Source organism: Bison bison, unplaced genomic scaffold (assembly GCF_000754665.1).
Source record: "Bison bison bison isolate TAMUID 2011002044 unplaced genomic scaffold, Bison_UMD1.0 scf7180017864499, whole genome shotgun sequence".
NCBI lineage: Eukaryota > Metazoa > Chordata > Mammalia > Artiodactyla > Bovidae > Bison > Bison bison.
In genome coordinates, this window is record NW_011495058.1 from 8,614,884 (window position 1) to 8,624,507 (window position 9,624).

General features: G+C 38.6%; 1 protein-coding gene across 5 annotated transcripts in view; it reads right to left on the bottom strand.

Moving 5' to 3' along the window:
• The window catches only part of SUGCT (succinyl-CoA:glutarate-CoA transferase), a 783,088-nt gene that overhangs the window by 765,520 nt on the left and 7,944 nt on the right, over positions 1 to 9,624 (bottom strand). For all 5 annotated transcript variants that reach the window (XM_010829093.1, XM_010829095.1, XM_010829091.1 and 2 more), the window contains exons 2-3: positions 3,003 to 3,054; positions 2,294 to 2,367 (exon numbers count right to left, since the gene is read on the bottom strand). In XM_010829093.1, the coding sequence (XP_010827395.1) occupies positions 2,294 to 2,367; positions 3,003 to 3,054 (126 nt within the window). The remainder of the gene's footprint in view (positions 1 to 2,293; positions 2,368 to 3,002; positions 3,055 to 9,624) is intronic.

Consider the following 9,624-nt stretch of genomic DNA (forward strand, 5'->3'; position numbering starts at 1 on the left):
TTTTTTTTTTTTTTTGCCATGGTACATGGCATATGGGGTGTGGAATCTTAGTTCCTGGATCAGGGATCAAACCAGTGCCCCCTTCAGTAGAAGCACAGAATTCTGACTATCAGACCACCAGGGAAGTTCCAGCATCAGATCTTGAAAGACAAATAATAATGCTGATTTTTGAAACCTTCCAAAACAAGCTGTTTATGAGACGATGCAGAGAACGTGGACTCCTGGTTTAAGTGCTTATTAGAGAGAAAGGGAACATGATACGACACTTTTCTAAGTAGCTTCATCAACAGCAACATGAATTAAACATCAAAGAGTTGAGAAGGCACCAAATAAGAGTGAGAATTATGCACCCAGTATAGGTTTACTTGGTGGACAAAGGGAAGAGAAGAAAGGATAGTTGTCAGATGAAAAACATAAAAGTAAATTCATAAATTCATAAAAAGAATTCATCTTAGCTTCAGTGTTTTTTCTTCAAAATATTTAAAAGTATGAAATGGGAAAATGTTTCTTTTATTAGAAATAGAAAATAATGACTTAGGTTGGGGTATTTGGGTTTCTTTTGGAAGGACTTTGATTCCTTTTCTTCCTCCTTCTTCTACAACCTATTTCTCCCCTCTTCCCTTCCCCTGGTCCCTGGCTCCCTTTCATCCCGCAGTGAGGGAAGTGGCCAGGCTCACTCTAACCTCAGTGTCAGCAGCAATTCTTGTGTGGGCTCAAGAGGACCAGGATCAGAGATGAATGTCCCAACACTCCTTACTAGCTGTGTGACCGTGGACAAATCCCTTCATCTCTCTGGGTCTCTGTGTCCTTATTTATAATCTAGGAATAATAGCAGGTGACAGGTTGTTGGAAAGATTGAATAAATTAATATAGGCAAAGTGCTTAGAACAGTGCCCGGCACTAAATGTCATTAGCATCGCTGTTATCATATTGCATGTCAGTTTACCAGTGTGCTTAGTCACTCAGTCATGTCCAACTCTTTGTGACCCCATGTGCTGTAACCCACCAGGCTCCTCTGTCCATGGGGATGCTCCAGGCAAGAATACTGGGGTGGGTTGCCATGTCCTCCTCCTGCGGATCTTTGCAACCCAGGGATCAAACCCAGGTCTCCCACATTGCAAACGGATTCTTAACCGTCTGAGCCAGCAGGGAAGCCCCAGTGTTTCTAATAGAGGCTTACAGAAACTAGCTTAGGGCTCAACCCTTGGCATGTAAAGAGTAGAAAGAGATCTAACTTTAGTATAGGTTCAGAGGAAAATAAAGAATGGAGAAGAAAAATAATCATTTCATTTCTATTCTTTCCTCGTCCCACATACAGGTACATGGATATTTAAAGAACTATTAAAAATATTTATTAGCTTGTTTCTTTTTTTTTTTTTTTTTTTGACACTCAAACACATCTTTTTATTATATACTAAATTTAAAAATACAAATCTTATTAAAAATGCTTATGAAACATCGTATACATAAGTACTGTCAAATACTATCAGATTATGACATTATGTACACTTGCTAAGGTTAATTAGAAACAGAACAACATTCATAACTTTGCTGATAATGAATTTCAGAAGTCAATATTTTAATTAACATTTGGCAACTTTGAAGTAGTGATCTGCACAGGAAGATGTCTGCAGAGGTAAAACAGTGAGAAAACAAACGGAAAAATGCAGATATTCCTGCCCTAAGTGTTATTAAGTAGATCTCTTCTTCATCCTCTTAAGTCTCAATATAACAGAAATTAAAGTGCATAAGACCACCAGGAATACCTGATTCAGTTGTACCCTAATACATACTACAGCCAATTGTGCTGCCATACTGAGGGCTTCGATCTCTGTACTGTTCCTGAGGTTTTAGAAGTTAATTTTGAAGGTGACTAGGGGAAGAGAGGCCAATACTTTTTAAATTGCACAAAGTGGCCTTAAAGTGTAGAAACACCAAAGATAAAAATATTAATTTGGGAATAGATTCAAGGAGATCATCCCTGTCTATTTTGCCCTAGAAATAAAATTAGGATATGAACCTAGTTTTACCTCTGGAAAATGCTTACTAAAAATCTGTTTCAAAAGATCAGACATGTACAGCAAGTACCACAATACTGTCAGTTACTGTCCACCCACTTACATACTGTATCATAAATACCAGACATCAATACCTGCCCTCCAAAGATTCACAAGAAACACAGGAAGAAGCATGTTATTACTTGACACTAATTTTGCTAATCAACATAAAGTATGATCTGTAAAAATAGGTTGTTTATTAGCTTGTTTCTATGTTTTAAAGAGAACAGTTTTACCTGGTCTTTCCACTTTTATAACTTCTGCTCCAAGATCTCCTAAATTCATAGTAGCAAAAGGTCCCGCCAGTACTCTACAATGTTAACAGTGATAAATAAATTCATTACCATCTTTAAGATTTTTATATTTATTTGTTTCTTAATGGTCCATCAACACAGACAAGCTCATATATATTAGTAAGAATTAAAACTGTTATAAAAGTGAATTGGCCATATGTATCAAGAGCTTTAAAAAGTATATTCCCTTTGATGCAATAATTCTACTTCCATAATTCTACCCTAAAGAAGAAACTGAAAGATTTTCTAAGGCCAAGATTTACATACAAGGAGTCTACTTTATACTAGAAAAACACTGGGGGATGACTAAGTAATTATGTGACAACTATATAATAAAATATTATCGTATATTTTTGTTGAATTTTGAATGACATGGGAAAAACAGCCAAAATATAACATAATGCGTAAAATGTGAATAAACCTATAATTTCAATATGGTTTCATTTTTTTAAAGTATACATAGATACGCAGATTAGAAAGAAATGTGTAAATATTATGTGGATTGTCCTTAGAATAATGAAATTATAGGAAATTTGTCTTTCCAAAATGTCAATGATAAGCTTACAAGCACCTTCTTATAATCCAAGAAACAAATGCTTTTTTAGAGAAGGGGAAAACTCAATCACCAAAACATAGATAAACCAATACACACCTCGTTAGATCCAGAATCTTTACACCCTCCAGTGGTTTCACACTGTCAGTATCTGGCAAAACAGAGAAAATACTTGAAGATAATTGATTACTAATTTTAGGAAGGAATAATGCATAATTTGGCTACCTGATGCAAAGAGCTGACTCATTTGAAAAGACCCTGATGCTGGGAAAGATTGAGGGCAGGAGGAGAAGGGAATGACAGAGGATGAGATGGTTGGATGGCATCACCGATTCAATGGACATAAGTTTGGGTGGGCTCCGGGTGTTGGTGTTGGACAGGGAGGCCTGGCGTGCTCCAGCTCACAGGGTCACAAAGGGTCAGACACGACTGAGCGACTGAACTGAACTGAATGCAGAATTCTTCATATTCTGAAAGTACTCTCTATTACTACCAAATAAATAAATATATTTTCCTTCAGATTACTAAAGGGAACTGTGTATAACACAGAACCCTTGACCAATCCAATTTATGAATCTGTAAAAATTTTAAAGCCTCTAACACCAGATTATTCCCCATTTAATAAAGTCCAAAGCTACACGTAAAATCATTTGCCTAATGAAAAATAAAAAGTTGGAGGAGAGAGGGTCACAGAGGCTGAGCACAGGATTTTTAGGACACTGAAAATACTCTGTATGATACCATAATGATGGATACATGTCATTACACATTTTCCAAACTCACAAATAGAACTTTCCATCACCTGAAAGTTTCCACCTGCCCTTTGCAAACTACCTTTCCCTCCATTCCCAACCTCAGGCAACCACTGATCTGCTTTCTGTCACTACAGTTTAATCAGCATTTTCTAAAATATTAACTAAAATAATATAGCATACACCCTTTTTTGTGTGGCTTCTTCCATTCAGCATAATGATATTGAGACTCATCCATGTTGTTGAATTTGTATAAGTACTATCCTGTTCATGGATATACGTTTTTCTTTATTCTTTCTAACCTACTGAGTAGGCTCGTTTTAGGTTCCAGTGGATCAAGCTGCTATGAACATGCATGTACAAGTCTTTGTTGGACATGTTTTCATTTGACAAAATACCTAGTGGAATGGCTGGGTAATATGGTAAGGTTATGCTTAACGTTCTAAGAAACTGCCAAACAGATTTCCAAAGTGACTGTACAGCAGTACATGTGAGTTCTAGAAGCTCCACATCCTCGAAACACTAAGTATTGTTAACCTTTTTTAAATTTATTTATTTGCATTGGGTCTCAGTTGCAGCACATAGGCTCTTCAATCTTCCTTGCAGCATGCAGGATCTAGTTCCCTGACCAGGAATCAAACCGGTCTCTTGCATTGGGACCTGAGTCTTAACCACTGGACTACCAGAGAAGTCCCTTGTTAATCTTTTTAATGTTACCCATTCTAATGGGTATATGATGTTTCTCTGAGGCTTCAATTTGCATTCCTTTGATGATTAATGCTATTCAAAATCTCTTCATGTAACAATAGGCCATTTATGTATCTTCTACTGTGAATTGTCTCTCTGTTTTTTAAATACTGAAGCAGAATATTCAAAACAATGCAAAAATCCACCAACATGTGAAATGTTAAATAAGCACTGGCACATCCATATAAAAAAATACCATGCCGATGTTAAGAAAAAATGAGACAGATCTACATACCCTGACATATAAAGTCGACCAAGATATATTCCTAAGTTAAAAAATAAATCAGGGACTTGCCTGGTGGTCCAGTGTTTGAGAATTCACCTTGCAATGCAGGGGAACCAGGTTCAATTCCTGATCAGGGAACTAAGATCCTACATGCTGCAAAGCAACTGTGCCACAACTAGAGACTCCCAGTGCCACAGCCAAATAAATAAATAATTTTAAAAATTCAAGCTGTAGAATACAATGTGTAATATGAGCCTATGTTTGTAAACATACATAATAATATTAATAATAATGTTGGTACCTGGAGCATTCATAATGTTCTACTCTTGGCTAAGTCTTGGGGTAAGAATTTATGGAACACTTTCACTAGCTAAGTTACTTATTTCTGTAATTTTGCTTAATCCTTAAATCAGGGGAAAAAAAGAAAAAGTGAAAACATGAAGAACAAATTGAGAGAGAAACAAGATATTTTAGAGAAAGTAAAACATAGAAAAAGATCTTAAATATGAGAAGATATTTTGATATCATTAGGAATGAACTGACAAGCAATTATTGTCCATAAGACTCCAAAAATATGAGTCTTCTGTACTCATCTCTTTGGGAGCCCCTGTTTTACTTCAAATGATACAGGAAATATATTTAGAGATCTCTTCAATTCATAAATCTCTTCTCATCATAAATCTATAAAGAGAAGTCTATATTTCACTACCAAGGTCAACTCACAACCGTAATAAATTAGTAAAATTTTATTTAATGATGCAAAAACTTTTAAATGAATTCATTTAACATCAGCCAATAGCATTTTACTTTTATGATCTGCGAAGATAACCAAAAAGGACTTCTAAAGCATATTTAAAGTGAAAGTGAAGTCGCTCAGTCGTGTCCAATTCTTTGCGACCCCATGGACTGTAGCCCACCAAGCTCCTCCATCCATGGAATTTTCTAGGCAAGAGTACTAGAATGGGTTGCCATTTCCTTCTCCAGGGGATATTCCCGACTCGGGGATTGAACCCGGGTCTCCCGCATTGCAGGCAGACGCTTTACCGTCTGAGCCACCAGGGAATCCCCTAAAGCATATTTAAGTCATGATCAATTAATGAGTTTTAAACAGGTAAGAGCATAAACCTTAGAGACTGAATTTAATTCTCTGCTTCACTATTTACTATCCTAATGACCTTGACCAAGGTAAACATTTCTCTGTTTCAATTTCCTCATTTGAAACACCTACATCATAGAGTTTGCAAAGATTAAGTGAAATGTTATATGGGGGCTTCCCAGTGGTGTCAGTGGTGAAGAACCCGCCTGCCAATGCAGGAGACATAAGAGACTTGGGTTTGATATCTGGGTTGGGAAGATCTCCTGGAGGAGGGCATGGCAACCTTGCGGTATTCTTGCCTGGAGAATCTCATGGACAGAAGGGCCTGGCAGGCTATAGTCCATGGGGACGCAAAGAGTCAGATATGACTGAACCGACTTAGCACACAGGCACACACAAAGTACACTTCCTGCTGCTGCTGCTGCTGCTAAGTCGCTTCAGTCCGACTCTGTGCGACCCCATAGACGGCAGCCCACTAGGCCCCTCTGTCCCTGGGATTCTCCAAGCAAGAATACTGGAGTGGGTTGCCATTTCCTTCTCCTGGCATATAGTAAATGCTCACTAATACCAACAATTGTTGTTATCATCATCATCACCAATGTAATATACAGTCCCAATACTTATTAAGTAAATAATCCAGATTTGAAAGCAATCACATGACTCATGATTAAGGAACAGAAAATAATATTATTCTCAATATTCTATACTTTAAAAAGATATCTACAGCCATATTTTGTTTCCTTATGAAAGACCAGAATAGACTGATTTCAGGGTGAAAAACAGTTGAAAAGAGCATCCTTTATAACGTAATTTGTTGAGATATAGTGAGCAGCTTGTATATCGCTCTATCTTATTTGGCCTCTAGGATGGAAAGCTATTATGTTGATATAGCTGAGTAACCATGCAAAGAAATATAATTATAGTGAAGCTGCCATCAAATTTATGCTTGCCAGAGTTGCTTCTAGGACTCCTCTGGTATTTGGCCCTAGGTTTCCATGACACAAATAAATTTGAACACCAGTGTGGATATAATTGACAGATGCCCACACAAGTGGCTCATTTGTGTGGCAGCAACCATGACATCCCTCTCCCACTGTACTAGCCAACTACTGAGACATTAAACAAAAAAGTCAAGTCCTAAAACAAACTGATCGAATATCACTATCAAATACAACATGTGATATACATCAGAAGGCTTTCTTGATTTGATATTTTTACAGAGAACTTAATTACCAGAACTTAGGAGTGAGCCAGTAGATGGATATCTCTTCCAAGCTTTATTTAGAAAAGTTAGCAGGATATTTTCTTTCTAGCACAGGTTGAGTCTTGAAGGAATTCTCTGTTCCTAATAGTATAATTTGGCAGGAAATTTTAGGGGTTCAGAGTACTTGGAAAATCAGAATCCACTGGAAAACATTCCAGGGAAACTAAAATTTTTGAGTGGTAAAAAGATAGTGTGGAAGTGACACTCAAGTTATGAGACATTTAGAGACAATTCGGTTCAGCGGTAAAGTCTACACCTGCAGTGCAGGAGCCGCAGGAGACATGGGTTCGATTCCTGGGTTGGGAAGACTCCCTGGAGGAGGAAATGGCAACCCACTCCAGTATTTTTGCTTGGAAAATCCTATGGACAGAGGAGCCTGGCAGGCTACCGTCCATGGGGTCACAAAGAGTCAGACACAACTAAGTGACTAAGCACACAGAAAACAATAGAAAGATGGGTAAGAACGTATAATCGTTTATAATTCATGCTTCATTGACACTCAGTTTCTTCAGAACTGCCCTTCCCTTGCAAGGACTTGGCTATTACTGTGGGATTTGCAATCAAAGAAGTTTTAAAATGGCTGGATGCTACTATTTTAATGAAAACTTGAAGAAAAAATGCAAAAAGACTAGAAATAAAGGGCTACCAAATGATAGGTAAAGCATTACACAACCAAAGTACCAATGGGTGCTAATCCCTAATCCCTCTGCTCTCACTTCCCAGTTTCTCTTGCAATTAGATTGGGGCCAAATGCCTGGGGTCTGGCCAATCACACATAAACAGAAGCAATATAAGCTTAATTCCAGCCCTAATCCTTAAAAACATCCCATTAGGTCCTCCAGGCTTCTATGGTCCTACTGCAGTGACTGTGAGCTAATTTGTACCACAGCCCCATCTAGCCTTTCCTGACCAATGAAGAAACGAGGCATGGGCAGAAGAAAAATGGTAGTCTCCTCTAAGCGAATGTAGAGCGTCCAAGCCAACCAGTTAGAGTTCCATTTCAGGGGTAGGTTGCTTCACTGCTAGCAGCAGTCATCAAACGGAGATACGTTAAGACTTTCGTAAGAAATCAATGAATCATTTTAAAGAAATCAATTTCCAGATCTTAAGCTTCCATACGTATTTTTCCCCAAAACTGATCAAAGAAGACCTACAAATAAGCCTTCTTTCATGACAAGGCTTCTTACACTGGGAAAAAGGAAAGCATATTCCTCACACATTACAGATCTTACCCTCACCTTAGTTCTTACTATAAAATTTATTTGTGATAAACAAATTTTTTAATATGAACTTAGTATATGCAATGCGTTGCTAATCAAAAGTCATTAGGAGAAAGACCACTAGTGTAGACTGGAACATTGAAGGGTAGAAAACAGTACCAACTTAGAGACTTTATAAGTAATCAATTTATAGTTATAGGATTCACAACCAAAAGTCAGGAAGCCAGAGAAAAAAGCTTCAGGGTTGAGGCCTCTTTAATGAGCCTGAAGAGAATAACTCAGGGATAACAAGTGGCTGAACCAGGAACTCGTGGAGCAAATGACAGTTGTAAACTACAGAATATGAATGCCCACAAACCCATGAGACCCCTGAAACTTCACCATGTAGGTAATCAGGCTTTCTTCCAGAAGAAGACCGACCAAAGGGAAGACCTTCATGCGAATCAGGGAAAGTCATCCATTCCAGGGGACAACCAGCAAAACACCATCATAGGTACTTGAAGGGCATTCTAATTATCACAGAAAAGAAGAAAACGTGCGAGTGCGAGATGTGGGAGGGTGGGAACCGGGGGCAGTGTTAGATGGTGAATGCGATGAGCCTATTTTAAACACAAAAAGGGAACGGAACCCTATTTTACAGACCAACTGCAAATAAAACAGGAGGAACAGATGGAAAGGGAAGGGACAGCCTGGGAGAAGTGAGTAGACAGATACATATGTCAGAAAAAAATGTTTATGATTTGATTTGTTTTCAACAGCTTCCAACAGGTCATTCTGAAGAGAAGGAGATGTCTAGAAGAACTTAGGATACTTGCTGTGAAGTGCTATGGAACCCTCCCAGGGATGTCTCTTTAAGTAGTAAAGATAAAAATGATTCTCTAAGCCTTTTAGAGTTTGGGGGGGTTCAGATCAGATCAGATCAGATCGGATCAGTTGCTCAGTCGTGTCCGACTCTTTGCAACCCCATGAAGCGCAGCACGCCAGGCCTCCCTGTCCATCACCAACTCCCGGAGTTCACTCAGACTCACGTCCATCAAGTCAGTGATGCCATCCAGCCATCTCATCCTCTGTCGTCCCCTTCTCCTCTTGCCCCCAAACCCTCCCAGCATCAAAGTCTTTTCCAATGAGTCAACTCTTCGCATGAGGTGGCCAAAGCACTGGAGTTTCAGCTTTAGCATCATTCCTTCCAAAGAAATCCTAGGGCTGATCTCCTTCAGAATGGACTGGTTGGATCTCCTTGCAGTCCAAGGGACTCTCAAGAGTCTTCTCCAACACCACAGTTCAAAAGCATCAATTCCTCAGTGCTCAGCCTTCTTCACAGTCCAACTCTCACATCCATACATGACCACAGGAAAAACCATAGCCTTGACTAGACGAACCTTTGTTGGCAAAGTAATGTCTCTGCTTTTGAATATG